A 26362-nucleotide genomic window follows, 5' to 3' on the forward strand; every position below is an offset into this window, starting at 1 on the left:
CTTGAATGTTTGTTCATTGGGGACAGTTGACCATTCGTCATTGTTTGTTTGAGCTAAACATTTGCTCATCCAGTCACGTGAAGGGTTGTGAAAAATAACCACCTACACAAAATCCCACGCACGATCCATTCAGCTAAGAGCAAATCCAATTCAAATCACAGACGTGGCTGATAATCAGATGATGAAGTTCTGTTGACAGGAACAGCAACACAGAGGATTTGTTTTCAGTTGGTCGGGTCCCAAAAAAGTCCTCAAAATCAAGTTTTCAGAAAAACGTCGACAGTTTATAAATGGCAATATATTTATGAAACATTACTACAGTGTTAGTTTTCCCTTTGACAAAGCACACATGAAATAGTATTACAGTATGAAAATATAAAATATATCACTAATAAGTTTCAGCCAGGAATTAAAAGTGTCAATAATAAATAGAGGATATTACACAGCTGTGCAAAGATATGAAGTTCATCTCTGAGTGGGATATTTTTCAACACGAGAAGATAAACCATATCTTCGCACCACCGTGTAATGATCTTTATAGTATATGGACACATCCAAAAAAAATAAAATAAAATAAAATACACAAGTTAATCAAAATAATTTAAATTTTGAACCGGTTCGCCATTTTGACAAGTCAGCAGGAAAACACTGGGAGTGACGTCATCGGAGTGAAATATCAGGAATTATTATCCATACAGGACACTTTTTCGATGGAATAAAAACGTGTTCTATTCCCTTCTAGCGGGTTTCATTCATTTGGTTTGATAGCATACAATATTGTTCGCATATCGCTTATCCTACGTGTATTACATCACTCTAGTCTACCCAATAGAGAATGAGTGTTGAATATGGTTTACGATATTGCATGGTTGTCAAGACAACATGACGTCACACGTCGGAGATGTAAAAACTTCCGTGCTAGCGAGTGAGCGACTGGGACAATTTGTAAACAAACATGGTTGCAGGTTTGTGTCGTTAAATACGGAAGATTTTGAGAGAATTTTGAAAGAGAAAGACGTGTTGAACACCCGAAATGAATGCGTATGGATAAAAATAATACTGGCTGGCTTTTTTTCGTGGTCTATCAGGTATATTCCATTCAGCTACTCATCTTTGACTCGTCCAATATCATGCTAGCTGAATGGAATATTTCTGATATACCACAAAAAAAAAGCCAGCCAATATGATTTAAATATATCACTCATAAATGCGAGTTTTTCAACACGAGAAGATAAACTTCATATCTTCAAACCGTCATGTGATTTTCTTTTTATTATATCGACACATTCACAAACAAAAAGTCCCCAAATTTATCAAAACAAAACAACTCACTCACCGATTTCCTCAGGAGTTACAGACAGAGATTTATGTCACAGTTTTGGTTCTCCATGTCTCAGATGGAGCTCGGTTGAAAAATACGAGTGGCGAGTGGCGAATTTCCCTCTCGGTAACACACTCGCGTCTAGATAACATAAAAGTTATTATGTGAACGTACCTGTCCTGATTCTCTCATGATGCTGTATATTTTGTCATATTTGCAAATTAAATCATAAAAGATTAAAAAAAATAGAAATACAAGTGAAATATAATTCGATTTTATAATAGACTTCTTAAAATATTTACTGTATATCCTTATTCTTAAATTTGATATCAACTGTTACTTGTTGTTTGTTTATTTATTCATTCTGGGATCTAATAAGTGTATATATATATATATATATATATATATATATATATATATATATATGGTATATAGTATAGATATATTTTTGTAGTTATATATTTATATAGATATTTATGAAGTGTATATATGGTATGTAGTATATATTTATTTTTGTAATTATATATGTATATAGATATTCATGAAGTGTATATATGGTATATATTTTTATAGGTGTATTAATGTAGTTTGGATTTCGGGGTAGTTAAAAAGGGGTGGGAAATTAAAAAAGTATTGTACTTCTTCCCACTCCTTTTTCGAACAATGTGCAGTGTTTTGTAATGTCTTAGCTCTTTATGTTATTTTATTTTTTTTGATTTCTCGTTTTTTTCTTTTGTATGTACAAATAGTTACATACACTTTTTTTATACATGTTCAAAATAAAAATAAATTCATTCATTCATTCATAATTCTGTTATCATAATTACTCCATGGCTGGTTTCCTCTCTTTTTTCTTTACCTATTATTATTATTCCTCCCCTTTTCCCTCTTGTTACACCTCCTTAAAATAATCCATTCTTTCACTAAATCTTGTCTTCTGGAGGACATCGTTTTCTGTAAAGATCAAGTTTTGTGTCATTTATACAGTAATGTGCGAGCTACGTTTCGGAAATTTTCATACATTTTGTGTGTGTGAAATTTTATTTGGGGAAAAACAAAAACCACGTAACCCTGTAATACCTGCTTTGCATCCCACCATCCTACATCACGTCACTGATTATTTTCCTCCCACAGCGCGCTTCTGTCCTTTTCTCCTCACTGAATAATTCTCTCCCTGCTCTCCTTCTTCAGCGTGTTATTTATCCTCTTGAAGAAATCATAAGCAGATGCACTGGAACATCTTCATACACCTTCAGCCCTAAACAGAAACAGAGACGTATGTAACGTACGTGTGTGTGTGTGTGTGATGAGACCCTCGTGTTACAGCATGTGTGACTGATATGAGAGGAAAAGTGAATCAGTTCCAGAAACCTCGGAGTCACGAACATGACGTCACTGAAGAAGAAAACTCCAGACACCAAACATGTTTATGTCAGGAATAAAACACACCATGCCTTGTTGTGTCATTATAGGAAAATAATCAACGATGCTCTTTGTGGTGTGATGAAGTGGAGTGACTGTCAGCATGAAATCCTTTAAGAGTGCATTCTGAAGTGTTTTATTCCTCTTACATGACAGCAAACTGCTAACAATGACAATTTTTATTTATTTAAAAAATGACGTACTTTTTATCCATTTATAGTTACATTTAATGACTGTGAAACAACTTCGGGCTCTGTGAAGCAGCGATGTGGGACAATAAATAAACATTTACAGAATGATGGAAAAAATAAATCTATATATGAAATGTTCTACGAAAGCTCATGCGCTGATATGTTCATTCACAGCAGTTTTTTCCATAAAACTATAACTAACACACACACACACACACACACACACCAGTCTTATGTCATCATCCCGATCAGTCCTTCATCGCTTGTCCCGTTCTCATCCGGACTGTCACAGGCGGCGATGATCCCCAGCCCGAGTTCTGCCAGATCCTCCTGCATGCTCGTGTTCATCATCACCACTTTGGGTTCGAGTCGGTTACACAGGGTCCGGTATGAGGGCAGCGGGTAGCCGAGCTCTCGCAGGAGCTCGTATCCTTTCACGCCGACAGCGCAACGGATCTTCCGCGCCGTCAGGATGGTGTTGTGGGACCAGACGGCGCGGCGCGAGCGCTTGGTTAGGGTCAGCGCTCGGATCTGATCTTCGTACAGGAACATCTGCAGTCCTTTCTCCATCCTGCTGAGCCTGTGCAAGCGCTTCTTCATCTCCTCCACCTGCACAAACAAAACAGGGATGAGAGTGGGTGGTCACCAGAAAAGCAGAAAACAAGATGGTGCCCGAAGCCGGGGGTCTGGGAGGGATACCCACCAGGAAAATTTTGAAAAATAAGGCCTTACAAACCACTTTTCCTGCAATCTGAGCTGTAGTAGATAAAAAAAATCTGCTGTCTTTTTTATATATTTACATGAAAATATGTTTCAAATCAATAGGAGTATTGTTTGAATTCAAAATAAAATCACATTCTACATTCAAGGGTATGGTTATAATTCATGATCAACAAAAACGACAAACTAAATTCACATTAAACGTAAGTTTTATTAATTATCAAAATGTTCATATATTAAATAAAATTTCTTAGGGAGAAAAGGTCGGTCACCCTATGTCCTCATTAGTTGCATATGATTTCAAAGTCTTTTGAAATATTTAAGTTTTCAAAACTGTCAGCATTAATTCAGATTTACTGACCATCATATACATGTTCAGTGTATTAAATCAAACGAATGCTAAGTTTATGGGATAATGTCTATGTACACTTTATACAATTATTTATAGTTCACAGTCACTTCTCATTTTCATTTAATCATTTCGACGACTTCTTCAGCCTTTTGGCCAAAGACAAAAGCTTGTCAGTCCTCTCTCTGTTTTTTATACCAGCATCGATTTCACGTACCTTCGCTTCATCTCGCTTGTCAATTGTATTCGGCATTTTGAGTAAAAAAGCCGATACGAAACAGAAACGTATTTTTGAAGCGCAGCGACGATGAACATGTGCAAGTTTCGATAAAATAGAACAGATGCGGGTACTTTTGTAAGAACTGTTATGATTGGCTTTTGTTCTCTCCCACACTCTTGTAAGAACTGTTATGATTGGCTATCATGCTCTCGCCAGCAATGTTTTGGCCAATTACATTGTAGAGAACACGTATTCTACCGCGAGACTTAGCGAGACTAAAGATGGCAAAAATGTAAACATGTAACATCGTCGTACGCTTGAGTATCACGAACCCCCAACCCCCCTCAATGAAAAAAAAAAAAAAACTCAACGGATTTGGCATAATATCGATTTTCGCTCAGAAAAAGCGGAAATCCGCCGAAAAGCGGAAAACTCTCATCCCTGCAAAAGCGTGAGCGTTTACAGGACTGGAATATCCCCATGATATTCTGAGAAGATCTTTTGAACGTTGTCATGATTCGAGATGCAAAACATTCTGGTACACAACATCCATCCAGATAATATTGAAAAGGAAAGTGGAAGGTTTTTTGTGGAATTTTGTCCTCTCTGGGAGTAAAACGTAACTGTGAGAGACATACGGAGGAACATTTTCTAACACTACGTTCAGACTGCAACCTGAAACGACCCATATCCGATTTGTTGTGAAATCCGATTTTTTTGTTAGGCCGTTCACATTACCAATTATATGAGACTTGTATGCGATCTCCAATATGAACGGAAAACGACCCAAAAGTGTCCCGCATGCGCAAATTGACACGTAATAAGCACATCTACGTAATACGTAACCAAAAAAAAAGCACACTCTTCAAGTTTAATGATTTCTTTTTTTTTGTTGTTTAATTATCTGGTTAGTGTTAAAGTGTGAGGTCTCGTGTGTGTTTTTGTTTCTGAACTGAAATGAAAACGTGTAGCCTGGTAACGAGGGTTGACTCCTAAATGTCTCTCTAATTTCTGTATAAGTGCACTACATGTTACTAGGAAGTAATGGATTTTTAAACTCTATATAGTGCACTCGAGCTTCAGTAGGCAGTCATTTGGGATACGGCCGCTGTATTACCAAACTCTTAATTCAGGCTTAATAATTTGCACATATTTATTTCGTCATATTAATAAACTTTTTCTACATTTTTATAAACTGTGGGTGGTAGAAAAGGGCAACCCACAGTTTACTATGACCTGGATGATTGAGAATCTTCACAGACATACATTTTTATAAATATTTATTTAGATTGTTTATAGCCAGCTGAATTCTGCAACTTCTCTCAGCGCTGGCTCAAGGTGCAGAAACACCAGTGCAGTTTGCGATGGAGATGAGGCGAGACCTGGCGATGTGGTTTTTGTGGCGGCGGCGGAACTCACACAATAATCTGATTAATGTGGGCAGCAGACTAATGAGACCGAAGGTGTCAAATTACTGGAAATTTCCAGAACAATCTTATAATCTTGTAATACAGGATGGTTTAAGTTATAAATCAGTTATAGAAACTGTTTTATTTAATCAGGCTAACAGATCAACATCCAGGTCCCTACCAAATCCACCATTAGCTTGATCAATTCTATAAAAGTCTATTTAAATCCTGAAAACTGTACAAATGTTGTTGTTTTCCACCAAAGAGGCGGGATTAGCCAACGCAGAATAGTGACGTTTGTCTCTTGTTGATGACGTGTAGGTCGCATGAATGCGACCTGTTCGGTCAGACTGCAGTCGCATGTGAAAATAACGGATATGCATCGGAATTAGGACCACATATCCAAGCGGCCTGGGTCGCATGTGGAAAAAAAATCAGATCTGTGTCGTTCAGATTGTCAATAACAAATCGGATACAGGTCGTATATGGGCAAAAAAATCTGATATGGGTCGTTTCAGGGTGCAGTCTGAACGTAGTCTATCATTCGTTATTTCATGTCCTTCTCCATTATCGTGTCAGTTGATCGTTTAGGATTCAGGGCCGCGTCCTAAATGCACTAAACAGAACGCCAGAATGTGGTTTGGTTTTAAACATCCTGTGCATTCATGAATTGAAGATGATAATGATTATAATTATCTGCAGTTATCATCGTCGCTTCTGGTTTACATCGTGCTCTTTATTGAGCGGTTAACTCAAATGATGCGATGGAATTTAAAATAAAAATTTAAGGCAAGTGAAAAGATAGAGATCTACAGGTGAGAAAAAGCTTTGATAGACTTTCCAGGTCTAATAGTTTATAGACATGCAGCCAAGAAGCAAAATAAACTCAATAAAATACACTTTTTTTTTTTTTTTAATCACACACACCAAGAGCGAAGAGAAGAATTGATCGACTTCCTCTTGCTTCCTCGAGCTAGCAAAAACAGCTTACCAACCGGCGAAAGATACCAACACCCGAACAGGCTCAGAAATCTGTTCAATACTCCATCACACCCATTTTCCTAAAGTTCAATATCAATATCGGCCTCGTTCGCTATCTCTCTTCTGATTGGCTGTCGCTCACAGTGTAGTCAGACTTCATGTGTGTGCCATACATTACGAACGATCTCTTTGTAGTTTTTGTAATATTGTTAAACGGTAAAGAGCGGACCTCTCTCTGCAGCCTGGCCGTGTGCTGCTGCTGCTGCTCCAGCTGGGTTTTATAGTGCTGACACAGAGAACACGGCCGCTCTTCCTCGGCTCTCTGCAGCTCGTCTTCCTCAAACTCTGTTCGGGGCTGCCGGCGAGCGTAACCGTGATCCCCAAACTTCAGGTCTTTCTCTGCCGAAGTCAACAACAAGAATATTTATCACAGCATTACAGGTCCGACACAGCTCAGAGCGTCTGATTTTTTTCCTAACGTATAACTTTTGGTTCGACTTCAGAGAATATTTTATTAATAACCCTATACAAAACACACACAAATATTTTTAGTACTAATTACGTTGAACTGCTTCTAGCGTGTCGTACCTGGCGTTAACGTTATCTGCATGTAATCAAATACTATATCAGATTCATACGTTACATTTCTAGAACTTTTTTAATCCCTTTACCCAGATCAAGTTTCAGCGGGAGGGCGGTGAGAGTGTGTTGGGCGATGGGCGAGGGCGGGTTTGGGACGTTGAACAGTGTGGGAACTGCGTTGGGTTTCAGTTTCCTTCCTCCTGTTGGTGACCTGGCGATTTCCTCAAACTGGCTGTCCTCAAAATGATCCTGCAAACCATTGAGAAAATATTTATTCCAGATCAAGGAAAAAATGAGCATTATTATGAAAGCTAGAGATCAGATTAGCCTAGGCCAAACACGTCACCGGTGCAGCCATCTTGGAAGGGTCAACTTGAAATTTGACAGTTTGAGTTTAGTGGGGTTCTCAGAAAATGTGAAGATTTTCTCTTGAGGTGAAGTTTAATCCGGATTTATAGCAGCTGTTTAAGTGACTAAACACGTCTTGTCAGTTAATATTACATCTATAAAAAAATAAAAATACAATGCATTATATATATTGCATTTTTATATTTCATAACATCAATGTACAGAAATTAATGACGCGATTTTTTTTTTTTGGGGGGGGGAGGAAGAGTAAATATAATACGAGTTGCAGTCGACAGATCACGTATCCTTTCCATAGACATACATGATCTTTTGAGACATTCTGGACCTTTCCAATATGGCGGACGAGTTGACGCGTTGCACCATCGACTGCTTTTGCTCTCGACTGGAAAACATTTCCTCTTGCTCATAGTTCCACTTGCCTGGCAAAGTCTGGAACAGGGGGTTGGTACGAAGTCCCGTCGACAGTTTATCAGCCACTTTCTCATCCGAATCGGATCTTTTGGAAAACGGAAAAGTTGTTTTCCGATGGTTGTAGAATTGGAGCAATTCGGAGCAGAGCATCCACCCATTGTTTTTGCCAAATTAGCTTAGCGATATTTCCTTTACCCTACCCGTATTCATACAAATCCCGCCTTTCTACGTTAGGATTGGATGGTAGTACTCTGAAATATAATATGATTGGCGGACTGCTTGCGTGATTGAAATTCTAGCCAATCATATCGAACTTTCACGAAAAAAAGGTTAGCAACAATTAGCTAAGAGCACCCTGGCGTGACGTTAGATAACTATATTCTATCTTTCAGGTATATAGTCGTTTGAATGAAAGAGCAAATAAATTGTTGACGTTCAGAACACGCATTACGAAATCATTTGTCAGATTATATATTTCTAAATAAGAAATATGCCATGGCAAAGAAGTGCAACCCTGAGTTTCTTTGAGCCAAAATGGCGCCGGTATTTTGGTTTTCTTCCACAGGCACGCCAATGACGTCTTGCTATTAGCTGTTTATAGCATTGCCTGAAGCAAAATTTTTTTTATTGACGTAAAAAAAAAGTTAAAAATAACGTTCATAATTTTCCACATCCGCAATGAATAATCGTTGCAGTTTTATTATCACGATACTATTCGTTTTTATTATTACAGTTTTTTGTTTCATTTAAACACTGAAGGCATCTAACGTAGTCTACTTTCTTTCGGACCCCAGAGCCGATCTCAAATGGAGTCATATCTTCTACATAAGTGCGCTATATAGTGCAAAGAGAGTGTGTTTTTACGCTAAAGGTAGGGCCCTATGTGGTCAAAGTGTGGTTTGTGATTTGAAAAACGACCTAAAGTCATACGGCGAGAAAGTCACGTTTTGAGCCGGGCATTATATTTATTTTGGAGAGGAAAATCATAGTTATCTATTTTTCAATTTTGATAAGTGAAAAGAAGTAATTATAATAATAAAACGCGCGTTTAGAAAGTGCAGACACAATAAACATGTGTCAGGGGCTCACATGGAAACGGCTATTTATAGTGTTTAGAGAGTAGTAAAGGTGCATTTGTTAAAACTAATACGAGACAGATTCCATGTTGATGCAGAAAAATCAAGCACACTGTAGTGTCCGTGCTGTATGAGTTTATTTTTTAAATTAATAAGCAGTAAATGATGAACTCCTCAGTGGTTGTTCCTGTAATAGATGTTCAGAATAATAACTTTAAAGAATTATGGCCTGCTTTAGTGCTCGCCTTTAAAACCTCCTCATTTATCGCCTTGGACACTGTGAGCCTTAAACACGCACTAAATTAATCAATCATTCACACTTTTCTACATTTCCCTTCATTAACCACTGATTTGTTTTTATTGCCTCCTCTGTCCTTTTCTTGCAGGAGCTCAGTGGTCTTGGAGCGAGGAAAGCTCTTCTAGCAGAGTGAGTATTAAAGGTGCAGTCTGTAAATTTTCAGAATGTTTCAAGACCTCAAACAGTCATCTCATTTCTAAGATCCGGTTCGGAAAACACAATCGGTAACATTGCCATGCAGTAAATTTGCCTTGTCTCTTTGTATCAGGCTTCTGTTTACATTTTTTCCAGCCCGGAAATAATCTCCACCCCTGCAAAGTCTAATATACAAATTATGATTGTAATAGAAGTTTATAAATAAACACTTTTAAAGGTCTTAAAGATAGCATACAGCAGTGGTCGGCAATTAGGGGCCCGCGGGCCAAAACTGGCCCGTCATCAATTCTATCTGGCCCGCGAGATGACGTTAATTTATTGTTTAAAAAATATGATTTTTAATATATTTTTTAAACCTCATGTTTTATTTAAAAAATACAACAATTCCACCGATTTCGTAACATTTATTGAAGTGTAGCTGATAAGTAACGTGACAAAAGCAACAGGTAGAACATCCTTGCAGCCTGTTTAGCCTTACTTGACGCACAGGTCGGAATGGTAATTGGCACGTGTGTGCGCGTAATCTTATGGAAAACAAAAGTGTCCTGTCTCCCTCTCGCAACGGACAAGGTGAAAAAAGGCCAGTACTCACTTAATGGGAAAAGTGACACTTCCCTTCGGTCACAATTTTGTGGATGTCGGGCGACAGGGATGTCACTTTTATCCTCAAGCAGTTCTCCAGGTTTGTATTGGTCAGACGGTTCCTCTCGTGTGTTTTGATTGCGTTCATTGAAGAAAAGCTTGACTCACAAGTGTAGGTAGATGGAAACATCGTCAGCACATAAAGGGCAAGTTTCTTAAAGTGCCATTTAGGGATGTCCCGATCCGATCACGTGATTGGAAATCGGGCCCGATCACATGGTTTCAGACTCGATCGGAATCGGGCATTGCCTCCCGATCAGGGATCGGATATATATCTATATAATATATTCTCATTTTTAACACATCAATAGCTATGCGTTGGCACAGAGTGAGACCAGACCTCTTGTCTCAACACAGCAACATCAACGCGTGCGGCATGACATCACTTTGTAGCGGCGACGCTATTGGTTATTGGCTGCCTGTTGCCGGCAAAGTTGAACACGGAAGCAGTTCGAAGCGGAAAGCAAAGCATGAGATCATTTTTTTTTTTCCGTTGGATGACAAAAGAAACGGGCTCAAACCTGAAAGGGTAGAAATGCTTGTTTTCATCAAGAAAAACGTTCATTTCTTTAATTGAAATTACTGTACACCACTGTGAGATGCGTTCTTAAAAGCAAATTACCGGCACTGTGGCACTTTATTTTTTTTATTTGTTTACATTCCTGCCAGGTATTTTAAGGTTATTTTTTTAAATTTGTTATTTATTGTTCAAACTGCCTCACGTAAGTGCTCTGTTTGCTGACGGAGTTGTTGGATGTTAAAATAAGGTGTTAAATAAAAAATGAGGAACATCCTGGATCCGTTTCTTTCCTCGTCTTTATTTTTTATGGATTATAAGAAGTATCGGATCGGGACTCGGTATCGGCAGATACTCAAAATCAAATGATCGGTATCGGATCGGAGGGCAAAAAAACCTGATCGGGACATCCCTAGTGCCATTCCACCATTGGATGTATTCTTTGGCATAAAATACAATATATTTTATGACAACATGACTAGACAGAGAAATCTTTTAGCTTCAAAATGGTATATCAAACATAATTTTTTGACACCGACAAGTATATTAATTTTGCGACCAAAGTCACCTACCCTTTTAATTTCCACACGGTAGTGAAACGTGATGTAATCGGCAGGTTCCCCTTCTTGTGTACCACGTCACGTGTGATGTGGCACAGATTATCAGCAATGGCGGATAGAACGCGATTTCCACTTGTCGATTGCTGTGCCGATATTCACCATCGACCGTCTCCTTTGGGCATCACTTGCTATTTTCCTTCGCTTCTTTTCCGAAGCTGACAATAGCGTTCTATCCGCCATTGCTGATAATCTGTGCCACGTCACACGTGACGTGGTACACAAGAAGGGGAACCTGCCGATGACATCACGTTTCACTACCGCGCGGAAATTAAAAGGGTAGATGACTTTGGTCGCAAAATTAATATACTTGTGGTTGTCAAAAAATTATGTTTGATATATCATTTTGAAGCTAAAAGATTTCTCTGTCTAGTCATGTTGTCCTAAAATATATTGTATTTTATGCCAAAAAAATACATCCAATGGTGGAATGGCACTTTAATCCCCGTGTACTCCTCCGAGCATCCGATCCAGAAATCCTCCACGGAATGCTCACTAAATGCATCACGGACGAGGGAGCTTGTCTGGAAATCAATGAGCTCCAACTGAAACGTTGCCTTGTCTAACGAGCTGATGTTTTTTTTCACCAATGAGGAGAATTCCTCGCTTCGGATGGAGAATGGGTCGCGGACAAAACCAACGATTTCCCTTGGGACACAGTAGTGTTGGAACCGTGACTGAAAGTTGGCCCGTAGCTTTTCGATGAATTCAGTCATTATTCCTGTCACTCTCTCCCCCCCCCCCCCCCCCCCCCCCTGTGATTTTAATGTTGCGAAGTGCAAGAGCCTTCCACTTGATATATCTGACTGGAACAACTCCAGTTTCCTTGTAAACGAATCCATCTTCTCGATCAGGTCCACAATGGTTTTCCCTCTCCCTTGTAGCTGCAGGTTCAGGTGGCCAAAAATGTCCGTTAAAAACGCGATGTTTGAAATGGACATTTCATCTTCTAGAAAAGCCAGGTGGTCGTCTGAAGCACGCATCTTGCTCAGTCGCAGGAAGGCTTTAACTTGCTCTAGTAGCGCACAGAAGCGCTCCAGCGCTTTTCCTTTACTTAACCAGCACACATCATTGTGAAGCAGCAGATCCTCGTAGCAGGCCTCTGACTCAGCCACAAGTTGGCGGAAAAGACGGTGCTGAGCGCTTGATGTACCCCGGACAAAATTAACGACTCTCATTACTTTTATCCATAACACTCTTTAGCTCGCCACTGAGTCTGGCACACAGAACACTCTGGTGAATTAGGCAATGCAATGCGTGCATTTGGGGTGCCATCTCCTTCAGTCGGGCCACCAGACCTCTGTGGCAACCAACCATGGCAGGTGCCCCGTCTGTCACGATGAGGTTTATTTTCTCAAATGGCAATGCATGTAGTTTAAACAATTCCTCCACTTTGGCAAACATAACATCCCCAGTGGTGTTCCCTTCTAATGGAATTAGAGACAACAACTCCTCCCTGAACTCCTTCCCATCAAAATACCGCACGTAGATGCACATCTGGCTTATATCAGTGTTGTCTGTACTCTCATCAATGCCAACTGAAAAGTAATTGGCCTGACTCAGGCCACTCATAATTGATCCCCGCACAGCATCAGGCAGGCTTTCTATGCGTCGGGAAGCTGACCTCGCAGAGAGCGGCATCTGTTTCACTGAGGCAATCATGCCATCCATCGACTTATCAGTAACCAGCTCCTCCAAAACAGCCACCATCACTTCCTTAAAAACCTCTGCGTCAGTAAATGGTTTGTTGTGACGGGTAAGAACCCATGCTGCTTTAAGGGACGCACTTGTAACCTTTTGCTGCTCGGTGAGTGACTGAATCAGGATCTTGCTGCTGTGTGCATATCCAGCCTCCAAGGCTTTAATTTTCTGTGTTCGCATCTCTGTCCCAGGAGGATATGCGTTTTTGAAGTGGCCATGCTTTGTCTCATGGTGTCTTCTAATATTGTATTCTTTACAAACGGCAACAACCTTGTTGCAAATGAGACACGTCGGCTTGGCATTAATAAATGCAGGCAGGATGAACGCATACCTTTGCTTCCATTCTTCTTTGTAGGTCCTGCATTCGGAATCAACTTTTCTTTTCATGGCTTTTGACAACGACAATTTGCATCGATAGCTAGCAATCTTCAGCTAATCATTTACACGTCATCCAAAAGAATAAACAACCGGCAATTGTATACATTAGTTACGGCAGGTTGCTAGGCAGGTCGCCTGTTTCATGAGAGACGCCAGGTAGAGCCCTGCACTCCCGCAGGAGTCCCGCGGTACTCGCGGGACCCGCCGCAAAGCAGTGCGGCGTGGGACAAATTTTGAAAGCTCATTGCGGGCGCGGGTGGGACCAGAAGTGCACATATGCGGTCGCGGGAGGGAGCGGGAGTGCACATATGCGGCACGGGCGGGAGCAGTGATAAGCTGCAGTCCCGCTAACTAAAAATGTGTTTGAAATAAAATTTATAAATTATTAATTTATGTCTATCATATATAATTTGTGCTGGATATTTTATTTGGCATTAATAAAAACATTTTAAGATGCTTAAATTTTCAGATTGCCAGATTGAGTGAGGAATGGCATCTTGCCGTTGATCCCCCTAACGGGAAATCCTTTGATCACTTTAATGACTCGCCGTTCACACCCAGCTGGCAAGAGAACCATGAGTGAAGTGATTTACTGCTTGAGTTAGTCTACAACTCTAATCAGAGAGACAGGTTACACAGTGACGGTAGGCTTGACTCAATGCTATCCCAGAAATTCTTCCTGTAATATGCAAATTTGGCTGTCCAATTAGAGGCGGCCAAATTTGCATATTACAGGAAGGATTTCTGGGATAGCATTGAGTCAAGCCTACCGTCACTGTGTAACCTGTCTCTCTGATTAGAGTTGTTCACTCATGGTTCTCTTGCTAGCTCTGCTTTGCAATTAAAAAAAAAAAACACAACATTGGAACAAAGCAAGCCCATTCACTTTTTTATGCTGATCAGAGAATTACAATGGTTTCTCATGTGACAAAAATGTGTGATTCGCTATTAAATATTTTAATTGCTTGACAGCACTAATTATTATTATTATTAGAGACACTACATGCTGAATTCAGAAACAAGGTAAATAATAACAAATGTGAACGTGAGCTGTAGATATTTATGCTCAAATCCACTCAAAGTAGGGGGCAGGGCACCATCACGCTGTGTCAAGACAAGAACTTTCCTGAGAAATAACGCGAACGTCTGCATCATGCGGGATTTGCGGGCGGGAACGGGACAAAATATGGCAGGTGCGGGCGGGAGTGGGACTGAAAATCATAATTCTTTGTGGGCGGGAGCGGGACTGAAAATCATAATTCTTTGCGGGCGCGGGCGGGAGTGGGACTGCACAATGCGGGAGCGGGACTGAAAATCATAAATCTTTGCGGGCGCGGGCGGGAGTGGGACTGCACAATGCGGGCGGGAGCGGGACTGAAAATCATAATTCTTTGCGGGCGCGGGCGGGAGTGGGACTGCACAATGCGGGCGTGGGCGGGGGCTGGACTGAAAAATCCGACCCGCGCAGACCTCTAACGCCAGGAGATGCAGCAGTCGGCATAATAACAGCGCATAGAAGCAAATTAATGTTTTAAATGAAATTAAATTAAATGCATTTTAAAAGTTAAATAACATTTATTTTTAATATAATAGAAAAAATATAACAACTTTTTTCCCCCATTAGAAAAGCATGGCCATGGCCCGCGATGCCATTGTCAGAAAAAAATTTGGCCCGGGTCCAAACTTAATTGCCGACCCCTGGCATACAGGATGGATAACTGAAATGGAGAGAAAAGAATGTACACTTGTGTTCAAAATAATAGCAGTCCAACACGACTAACCAGATCAATCACTGTTTTTGGTGGAAATTATATTACTACATGGCAAATAATTTACCAGTAGGTGTAGTAGAGTCATAGAAAACCAACAGACCCAACATTCATGATATGCATGCTCCTGAGTCTGTGTAATCGAATAATTAAGTGAAAGGGACGTGTTCAAAATAATAGCAGTGTGGAGTTTAATTAGTGAGATCATTCATTCTGTGAAAAAACAGATGTCCGTCAGGTGGCCCTACTTTAAGGATGAAGCCAGCACATGTTGTACATCCATTTCTCTCTGAAAACCTGAGAAACATGGGCCGTTCCAGACATTGTTCAGAAGAACAGCGTGCTTTGATTAAAACGTTGATTGGAGAGGTAAAACGTATACTGTAAAGAAGTGCAGAAAATGATGGGCTGCTCAGCTAAAATGATCTCCAGTGCTTTAAGATGGACAGCAAAACCAGAGAGACGTGGAAGAAAACAGAAGACTACCATTCGAATGGATCGAAGAATAGCCAGAATGGCAAAGACTCAGCCAATGATCAGCTCCAGGGTGATCAAAGACGGTCTGAAGTTACCTGTGAGTACTGTGACAATTAGAAGATGCCTGTGTGAAGCTAATCTATCGGCAAGAAGCTCCCGCAAAGTTCCACTGTTAAAAAAAAGACGTGCTGAAGAGGATACAATTTGCCAAAGAACACATCGACTGGCCTAAAGAGAAATGGAAAAACATTTTGTGGACTGATGAAAGTAAAATTGTTCTTTTTGGGTCCAAGAGCCGCGGAGAGTTTTTCAGACGACCCCCAAACACTGAATTCAAGCCACAGTACACTCTGAAGACAGTGAAGCATGGTGGTGCAAGCATCATGATATGGGAATGTTTCTCTTACTGTGATGTTGGGCCCATTTATCGCATACCAGGGATCATGGATCAGTTTGCATATATCAGAATACTTGAAGAGGTCATGTTGCCTTATGCTGAAGAGGAAATGCCCTTGAAATGGGTGTTTCAACAAGACAACGACCCCAAACACACCAGTAAGTGAGCAGCATCAGGGTTCAAGACCAACAAAATGAAGGTTATGGAGTGGCCAGCCCAATCCCCGGACCTTAATCCAATAGAAAACTTGTGGGGTGACATCGAAAATGCTGTTTCTGAGGCAAAACCAAGAAATGCAGAGGAATTGTGGAATGTTGCCAAATCATCCTGGGCTGGAATACCTGTTCACAGGTGCCAGAAGTTCTCAGAAACCGTGGTTATACAACTAAATATTAGTTTAGTGATTCACAGGAATACTAAATCCTTAAGATTTTTTCAGTTTATACAGTAAATATTTGGAGTTTGTAATGAAAAATGCAGACACTGCTATTTTTTTGAACAGCCCAATGTTCATTTTTCTTCATTTTCTGTAAAGTAATTAAAATATTGATACATTTTTCTTCATGTTTTGATGTAGAACAGGGGTGCCAGGGTGAAATTGGTCAGGGGGCCAGATTGTTTTCAAGTGGGACCTCAGGGGGCCGCATTACCGGCGTGACAAGACCAAACACTAAACAAATAGACATACTATTTGATATCATTTATGAATATAAATATTATTTATAAATGTTTGTTTTTTTTAAATAATAAAAAAACAAAATGGACAAGGACACATAAAAACACAACTAAACTGTAAATTACTTTGATCAGATTTATTGACAACTTGCACATAAAACCATGTCAATACACAGGCCTAATTAGGCCAATTAAAAAAGATGGCCTTAAGTAGCCCTAAAGAAGTCAAAAGATGTGCCAAGGTTAAGTACTCCACCAACAGGCCAAGTGACTAAATATTCACTAGAACTTAATAATAAAAAGACATAAATAACAGATGGTACATTAACTTAAACAACTCCCACAAACTCCCACTCCCAGAAACGTACCCTCCCAATCATTACTTCACAGCACTATGTTACATGGGCAGACAAGCCAGCTACATTTTACATGTCGAAGCCAGAAGCCTTTTATTTTTCACCAGCTTGTCCACATTGGGGGACAGGCTCTGGGCCGTGGCTATTTTCATGACATCATTGAGATGTCCATGTGTCATACGATTGCGCACTTTCGATTTATTAATATTCATAACTGAAAATGCCTGCTCATATAAATATGTTGTCCCAAACATACAGAGTATTTTACCTGCAAATGCAGTGATAGTCGGGTACTCAGGTGGCAACGATTGGTAGAATGATTCAATACCAACAGATTTGTACATGTCCTTCAACCGCGTGCAGCATTGCAAGTCTATCAGTTCCATTTGCATCGCCTCGGGGACCTCGGAAGCATCCGTGGTGAATGGAGAGCCAAAAAACGCAAAGTCCTTTTCCAGTTCAGTGAAAACCGTGAATCGATTGGCAAACTCGTGCATGAGACCGGAAAGCAAGTTTGCATACTTGTCCATGCTCTGATGACTGACAGACAGAGATTTCAAACAGGGGAAGTGGGCTGCATTGCGCTGACAGAGCTGTGCCTTCCATAACGCAAGTTTACGTTGAAACGCACGGACACCGTCGTAATACTCGGTAACGAGTTTGTTGCGACCTTGCATATTAACATTCAATAAGTTCAGGTGTTCGGTAATGTCCACTAAAACGGCAAGGTCCCTGGTCCATTCGGTGTCGTCCAATTCCTCCACAGGCTTCCCTTTAGCCTGCATGAACTCGGCTATCTCTTTGCGCAATTTGTAGAACCGTTTGAGCACTGCGCCTCGGCTCAACCAACGCACATCGGTGTGATAGGGAAGGCCCTGGTGGATGTCATTTTCAGATAAAAATGCATCGAATTGCTGGTGGTTGAGCCCTCTCGCTCTGATAAAATTGACAGTGGCAATATAATTTAAAATTTAAACAGTCTGTGGCGCGAATTGGACCGATGCAAATGGCAGGGCCATCAGGCAAATCTCCGCCTCTGATGTCAATGCGATCGGCAGTGAAAGACAGGTAATTGTTCTGTAATAATTGTTCGATGGGGTGCGGCAGACATTGATGGCTCTCTGCCGGCCGAACGATTAGAGGGCCATCAGCAAGGGGGCCGGATTAGATGTTCATTCGGGCCGGATCCGGCCCGCGGGCCGCCACCATGGCACCAGTGATGTAGAATATAATGTGCATTGTTCCCAATGCATGGAAATAAAAACTATTATAAGGATTTTGAGCTTTACTCACGTTTTTAAACACACTGCTATTATTTTGAACACAACTGTAACACTACGTTCACACTTCAGGCTGAAGTGACTCAAATCCGATCTTTTCGCCCATATGTGACCTGTATCCGATCTTTTATTGACAATATGAATGACACAGATCCGATTTTTTCAAATCCGACCCAGGCCGTTTGGATATGTGGTCCTAATTCCGATTCCTATCCGATCTTTTCATATGCGACTTCAGTCTGAACCGCCAGGTCGCATTCATCCGACTTACACGTCATCAACAAGCCACAAACGCAAAAGTTGTTAATGAACTCGGTGTCGGTGAAGGAGCGAAGCACATCTACATCCCACCATTCCTGGCTGTGAATCCGCACCCACACATTCCTTTGAACAGAGGTTGCAGTCACTACCCCGCAGAACGCCTGAGCCCAAACCCTTGCCCTCTTCCTTCTCAACCTCCTCCTTAACATCAGGCTATTGTGCATGTTCTGGCTCCGTCGCAACAACAACTGCATCATCGCCAGGTACTCCATGCTGGCTACTGTCATACACAGGAAACTTTAGGTTACTTCCGTAAACACTGGCCATGCTCACTGCGTGTGACGTCGTCGTATCCTGCAATGCGCATGCGGAACACTTTTAGGTCGCTTTTCGTTCATACTGAGGATCACATACAAGTCGCATATACACTGACAGTCAATGAAAATGTCCAGGTGACATTTATGAAAATAATTTTATTCATAAGCTATGAAATCATGTACTAGAAGCTTACAGATCAATATACTGACATTTAACTCGAGATGAATAAACAAAAAATCACAATTGTTGTGAGCTTTGATAATGTACAGTCCGAACAAAATGGATACCCTGTAATTGGAAAGTTGCAGCCTCAGTACCGAGTATTGTCCCCACCAACAGCAATACAAGCCGTCAGTCTGCGACGCATACTGCGTATCAAACGGCGAATCCTGTCTTGTGGAATGGCCTGCCACTCCTCTTGAAGAGCCTGGATCAGTTGACCTCTGTTCATGGGACGAGGAACACGGTTCTGGATCTGAACACCAAGGTGATCCCATAAATGCTCAATGGGATTGAGATCAGGTGAATACGCAGGCCATGGCAGGGTTTGGACATTCAGTCGACGCCCAACTTCTGAAAAACTTAGGCCGGCTTGCACCATGCCGAGGGCCCGCCATCTGTCATCTGGATTTAACCGTGGCGTCTCGGACATAAGGAATACAAAAGTCGGCTTTTTCATGGCCTTAATAAAGGCTATCCAACCCATCCTTTCAACCGTGTACAAATTTTTGTTTTTCTCCAAAACAGCACTTTGAGCTGATTCCTAAAGACCACTCCCTGAAGACTATTGAAAAATGTTTGGATTGAGGAGAACTCATTAATGACTTCTGTGCACGCTATTCAATAGAAACATCTCAAAACAAACATTTCCTCAACTCCGTATTGCATAATATGTTGAATTATTGACCTGGACTTTTTCATTGACTGCCAGTGTATTTGTTAATGTGAACGACCTCACAAAAAAATCGGATTTCACAAAAAAATTGGAATTGAGCATTAAGCCTTGCAGTGTGAACGTAGCGTTAGATATGTATATTAGATAACAAAAATAAAAACATGATTATACAGACGTGTATGATAAATGTGTGGTTTTTCCTTTTCCATAAAAGGCAGTACATAATGAAAGACCCATTAATATATACATTTTTTGTCGTAGTTGGAAATAACAGCAGCAGATAGCTTTTAAAAAAAAAAAAAATCACAGACCGCTCCTTTAAGGATCCGTATCGCAATGTGTGACACAGATGTAAAATAGGAGCGATGTTTTGCTGAAAGGTGGACTGGTTTAAAAATAGTCAGTTATGTGAGTTATTTATTATTGCCATCAGTTTGAATGAATTAATGAATTTATTTATTTTGGTCAACAACAACAGCAGTATATATACAATACAAGCCAATTTAGTCAGCACGAACGCAACGGTTCTGTGGCCGACCGAAAAGGGTTTAGGCTGAAGCTACGCTTATAAGTGCCTAATCCACAAATCACTTGCCCTACAGGATGGTCCAAAGAGCCATACAAATAAAATACAATAACGAAAAATAATTAACTGTCATTTAAATATATATAAATTTATATATTTATTTATATAGATAGATATTTATCTATATATAAAAGACAAAAAAGATAGATAGAAAAAAATGTAAATTGAGTATTTATGAAGATTCTTGGTGAGATAGGACACAGACGTCATGGTCTTTTTTTTTTTTTTTTTTTTTTTTTTTAGGTGGTACCTGAATTTTATTTTGTTTTTCTGTCCTCCTCCAGGTCGATTGAGGATCGGTATAAAGCGATATGCCATGCCGCCCGATCTCGCTCCATTCTGTCCCTGGGACTTGCCTGTTACAAGAAACTTGATGGCAAAGTGAGTGTTTTATCTTTACACCCAGTTCAGCTGCTGGCGTTCTGTGTAACCGGATGTTTTTTTATCTCCGTCTGCAGGCGGACAGGACGTACCTGGTTCAGGTGTACAACCTGACGCTGCTGTGTGCGGAGGAGTATGTGATCGAGCCGCAGTCAGTGCAGTTCCTTGTTCAGCACGGCTTCGACTTCAACAAGCAGTACGCTCAGGGCATTCCATACGACAAGGGCAACGATAAGGCGAGTGTTGTGCTGTTAGAGGAAAATAATCAACAGTGGGACGATGTGATGAAGTGGAGTCACTGTTACCATCCTGAAGTTGATTATTTTCCGATGTGTTTCAACAGATTGCTGATGATCTTATTGATTAAAAAGATTACTTTTTTTATCCATTTGTACAACCCCGATTCCAAAGTACAAATTGTAAATAAAAACGGAATGCAATGATGTGGAAGTTTCAAAATTCCATATTTTATTCAGAATAGAACATAGATGACATATCAAATGTTTAAACTGAGAAAATGTATCATTTAAAGAGAAAAATTAGGTGATTTTAAATTTCATGACAACAACACATCTCAAAAAAGTTGGGACAAGGCCATGTTTCCCACTGTGAGACATCCCCTTTTCTCTTTACAACAGTCTGTAAACGTCTGGGGACTGAGGAGACAAGTTGCTCAAGTTTAGGGATAGGAATGTTAACCCATTCTTGTCTAATGTAGGATTCTAGTTGCTCAACTGTCTTGGGTCTTTTGTCGTATCTTCTGTTTTATGATGCGCCAAATGTTTTCTATGGGTGAAAGATGTGGACTGCAGGCTGGCCAGTTCAGTACCCGGACCCTTCTTCTACGCAGCCATGATGCTGTAATTGATGCAGTATGTGGTTTGGCATTGTCATGTTGGAAAATGCAAGGTCTTCCCTGAAAGAGACGTCGTCTGGATAGGAGCATATGTTGCTCTAGAACCTGGATATACCTTTCAGCATTGATGGTGTCTTTCCAGATGTGTAAGCTGCCCATGCCACACGCACTAATGCAACCCCATACCATCAGAGATGCAGGCTTCTGAACTGAGCGCTGATAACAACTCGGGTCGTCCTTCTCCTCTTTAGTCCGAATGACACGGCGTCCCTGATTTCCATAAAGAACTTCAAATTTTGATTCGTCTGATCACAGAACAGTTTTCCACTTTGCCACAGTCCATTTTAAATGAGCCTTGGCCCAGAGAAGACGTCTGCGCTTCTGGATCGTGTTTAGATACGGCTTCTTCTTTGAACTATAGAGTTTTAGCTGGCAACGGCGGATGGCACGGTGAATTGTGTTCACAGATAATGTTCTCTGGAAATATTCCTGAGCCCATTTTGTGATTTCCAATACAGAAGCATGCCTGTATGTGATGCAGTGCCGTCTAAGGGCCCGAAGATCACGGGCACCCAGTATGGTTTTCCGGCCTTGACCCTTACGCACAGAGATTCTTCCAGATTCTCTGAATCTTTTGATGATATTATGCACTGTAGATGATGATATGTTCAAACTCTTTGCAATTTTACACTGTCGAACTCCTTTCTGATATTCAGGGATGAGAATTTTCCGCCGATCGGCGGATTTCCGACTTTTTCAGACCAAAATGATCATTTTTGAGATCGATGTAAATCCGTTGAGAAATTTTCGGGGGGGGGGGGGGGGGGGGTATGATTAACGATCTGTGGTCACCTTATAACGCAGACATCCCAAGTCTCCCAGAACTTCCGGGTGCATTGATTTTTTTGAAATCATCAAATGCGAATTGATTAAAAACAAGTCTCTTGTACCATATTAATCATTTTCACCTGGTAGTCCACCAGGAAGGGGAATTTATTTCCAAATACATTGCAACTTTTTGCTGATAAAATTAATGGTTTTGGGGTAATTAAATAAAATAAATAGCCAAAAATCATTAGCCCCTGGAACCCCTGGGCCCTGCCCCCCTGGGCCATGGGCCCCGCCCTGTTTTTTTCAGACTTTTTAAATATTTTTCATTCTCATCCCTGGATATTGCTCCACTATTTGTCGGCGCAGAATTAGGGGGATTGGTGATCCTCTTCCCATCTTTACTTCTGAGAGCCGCTGCCACTCCAAGATGCTCTTTTTATACCCAGTCATGTTAATGACCTATTGCCAATTGACCTAATGAGTTGCAATTTGGTCCTCCAGCTGTTCCTTTTTTGTACCTTTAACTTTTCCAGCCTCTTATTGCCCCTGTCCCAACTTTTTTGAGATGTGTTGCTGTCATGAAATTTCAAATGAGCCAATATTTGGCATGAAATTTCAAAATGTCTCACTTTCGACATTTGATATGTTGTCTATGTTCTATTGTGAATACAATATCAGTTTTTGAGATTTGTAAATTATTGCATTCCGTTTTTATTTACAATTTGTACTTTTGTCCCAACTTTTTTGGAATTGGGGTTGTAGTTACATTTTAATGTTGTCAAACACTTGACGAGATACTTCTTGTTATGACATAATGAGATAGAGATATTAATCAAACTCAAATTTTCCCAGGTTGCTGTTTGGGATGGGAAAGAGTACCGTCCCTTTTTTTTTTTTGTCCAAGAAACTAAACAAACTGCATGTGTGTGTTAGGGAGGAGAACCTCAGGGTGTGAACATGCGTACGTTGTTCGTGGAGCTCTTGAGAGCCAACAAGCCTCTGGTGCTCCATAACGGCCTGATCGACCTGATCTTCCTGTATCAGTGCTTCTACGCTCACCTGCCCGAGAAACTAGGAACCTTCACCACCGATCTGTCGCAGATGTTCCCTGCCGGCATTTACGACACCAAATACGCCACTGAGTACGAACTCCGCTTCACGGCATCGTACCTGGAGTACGCGTATAAGAAGTGGTACGTTCATTTTATTATTAAAAAAAAATAAACACACCACTGTTTAAATGTGCCTGGGCATTCTGGTAAAGAAATTCTGTAAAAAGAAAAAATAATTAGCAGTAAAATTAATTCTTAATAAAATAGTCATTTTAAAAAAAAAAGAATTAGTTTTGCATTTCCAGTGCGCTGTTGTATTTAAAATATTCCAAACAGGATTGAGGAGTTTTAAAAAAAATCATCATTTTGGATTTTTTTTTCTTTTGTAAAGATGTGAATGCAGTATGAGTAAATTCAGCGTGCGATAAAACTGATAATGTTGCACAGCACTGATTGATGCTCGCTGACTGCTCCTGGTACACGTTCCTTTGTGAGGGCGGGGCCTCTGCATACCGGAGAGCATTTGATTGGATGTAGTTTGGAAGAGTACGGGATGAGTCGTTGAAGTTTTGTTCACCGTTTTCTTCAACGTGATACAACTTAGACAAAAAGCTCCAGGTTTGATTTCATGGATGCTTTAAACACATTTGTTTGTTAAAAAAAAAATGAAGCCTGTTAGACTCTTGGCTTTTGTGTTACAAATAAAAAAACAAAAACAACCTTTACAAATGTACAGGAGGAGTGTTAGAATTTGGAGCTGGGTTGCTTCACGACTACAGTGAAACGCTGAGGAAATCCCGTTCTGCAGGATGTAAACGTTCTCCTGGAGCTGGAGGAGAATTATGAAGTGGATTTTGAGCTGAAGGTGTGTGTACATTTGTTTTTTCAGTAAGTTGGACAACAGCAGAGCCGTCGAGGCCGCTCAGGACGGACCGCACGTGTTCCTGGAGTTTTGTAATTACACTGGACGTCTGCAGAGCTACGTGGACTACAGGCCTTGCATCAACAGCCACGCCCATGACAGTCCTCTGAACATCTGCATTCAGTTCTCGGTAAGTTCCTCTCAGGATCTACAGAGGACACGGTCAGTAATCGATAAAATGCTGAGTAGTGCGTTGGGAGATTCACGCACGTAACATTCTCTTTCCTCTGACTGGAAATATACTGAACATCTCCTTACAGAAAAGCATCGTGGCACGTGCATGGTTTCATTTCCTGTGAATGAGTGGTCTCTCCAGAAATGAGTGCATTAATATAAACCTGCACTACTGTCAGAGCTGCCGTCATAGAAAATTAATCAACGCCTTCTGACCAATCATAATCCAGAATTATTCTTGTATAAAATAACTGATTTTTCTGCAGTCTCTTTACAGCTGCTATAACTCGAGCGGCCACTAGATGTCGCCCTGCGCTGTTTTCAGCAGCTGAAAGCGTGAAAGCTTCAGCTCTAAACTTGTTTCCATGACAACAGTTATACAATCAGAAGCCACGAAATCGAGTCTCACTTTATTGAATCTCCTTGTATGTACTTTTCCACAGACTCAGGACTGACTATCTATCTATCTAGAGTTTCCTGAACACGTCTTATATAAATGCTCTTGTGAATAATTTACGAAAAAATTAGTTCATATCCAGAGTGATTGAGACCGAGCTGAATTTAAATCATTTTCCTCCTTGTGTGCGTTACGGCAGGCTTACGGGTGGTGCTCCAGCGGCTCTCGCTGCCCCATGTCACATGACACGGACCTCATCATCCGGCAAGACGAGAACAGCAAGGAGGACAAGCGACAAAAAAGGAAGCGCAGGAAGAAGAAGAAGGCTGAAAAGGAAGAGGGGACACCGCAGGATAAAAAAGCTCACGTGGAGAATATGGATGAGGACGGTGAAGAGAAAGAGGAGCAGAAGGAAGATAAACAGGTTCAGGGGAACGTTACGGCTCACGACGAAGAGATGCCAAGCGGAGGAACTCCAGCTGTCGAGTCTCAGAGCGATCCTCCTCAAACACACGATCCAAAAAACGAAAGTCCGAAAGCCAGCGAGAGGAAGGTGGAAGGAGGAACACACCGAGCCGGCTTTGACGCCTTCATGACCGGATACATTTTCGCCTTCGCGAGCGTCCGGAATACTGAAGAAGGATCAGACTCGTGGATTCCTTCCTGCGCCAACAAGCTGTACCTGAGCGGCAAGAGCGTGCCACTTCACATCGCCAAAAGCACTTTCTCAAAGTCCTCCAGAGCTCACGTGACCAAGATGGAGCACATCTGGAGAAAACAGTTTCCCAAAGCAGACGGGAACGCGTGACGGGAATTTGTTTTTGGGAAATTTATTTCATTTAAAAAAGTTGCCTCAAACAGTGTAATAAAGTGGCATTCTGATTTTATATACGTTTAAAAAAAAAAAAAGATTTATTCTGTACAGTTTTCTCACACACCTACACCGTCTGGTGGGTCCAGAGTCTATCCCGGGAATGCTGAGGGGTGAGGTAGGAATACACTCGATGTATGGTCCGTTGCAGGTCTCTACGCACGCAGCCATCCAAAATCGGAACAGTTTAGCTCTGCCGAACCACCTTCGGAAATTGGAAAACCTAAATGGAAGTTCAGAATTCCACTTCAATTTTGTAAACTTTTCTTTGGTGTGAACATATTCACTTTTCACACATGGCCCTGTGAAGCATTTAAATTTCATCTCCTCCCTCTTTCCTTTGATAGATTGAAGGGGCGTGGCCAAACAGGCACCTGCAGAATAGCGAGATTTATCAGCGGAACTACCGATTTGGAAATAGCACCGAAATTGTAATTTACATAAAACACACTGGGACTTTACCACAAAGATGACGGGGGGGGGGGGAGAGAGAAAAAAAAAAAA

General features: G+C 40.9%; 2 protein-coding genes across 3 annotated transcripts; one reads left to right on the forward strand and one right to left on the reverse strand.

The window, feature by feature from the left end:
• Positions 1 to 1877: 1877 nt before the first annotated feature.
• si:ch73-382f3.1 (uncharacterized protein LOC100151273 homolog) lies at positions 1878 to 8518 on the reverse strand. 2 transcript variants are annotated; one of them, XM_060905634.1, is made up of 5 exons: positions 7984 to 8518; positions 7285 to 7444; positions 6843 to 7012; positions 3161 to 3543; positions 1878 to 2579 (listed from the first exon to the last, which is right to left on the reverse strand). In XM_060905634.1, the coding sequence occupies exons 1-4, from the start codon at positions 8131 to 8133 to the stop codon at positions 3166 to 3168; spliced, it is 858 nt and encodes a 285-aa protein (XP_060761617.1). In that variant the 5' UTR covers positions 8134 to 8518; the 3' UTR covers positions 1878 to 2579; positions 3161 to 3165. The 2 variants fall into 2 exon arrangements, with proteins under 2 accessions (XP_060761617.1, XP_060761616.1); XM_060905633.1 differs by lacking the exon at positions 1878 to 2579 and having other exon boundaries at positions 2911 to 3543.
• A 352-nt stretch (positions 8519 to 8870) lies between these two features.
• On the forward strand, positions 8871 to 26338 carry toe1 (target of EGR1, exonuclease). The gene is made up of 7 exons (XM_060905635.1): positions 8871 to 9330; positions 9438 to 9478; positions 20659 to 20755; positions 20833 to 20991; positions 23376 to 23635; positions 24384 to 24546; positions 25187 to 26338. The coding sequence occupies exons 1-7, from the start codon at positions 9214 to 9216 to the stop codon at positions 25793 to 25795; spliced, it is 1446 nt and encodes a 481-aa protein (XP_060761618.1). The 5' UTR covers positions 8871 to 9213; the 3' UTR covers positions 25796 to 26338.
• The last annotated feature ends 24 nt before the right edge of the window (positions 26339 to 26362 follow it).

This window comes from Neoarius graeffei, chromosome 23, assembly GCF_027579695.1.
Source record: "Neoarius graeffei isolate fNeoGra1 chromosome 23, fNeoGra1.pri, whole genome shotgun sequence".
In the NCBI taxonomy this organism is placed as follows: domain Eukaryota; kingdom Metazoa; phylum Chordata; class Actinopteri; order Siluriformes; family Ariidae; genus Neoarius; species Neoarius graeffei.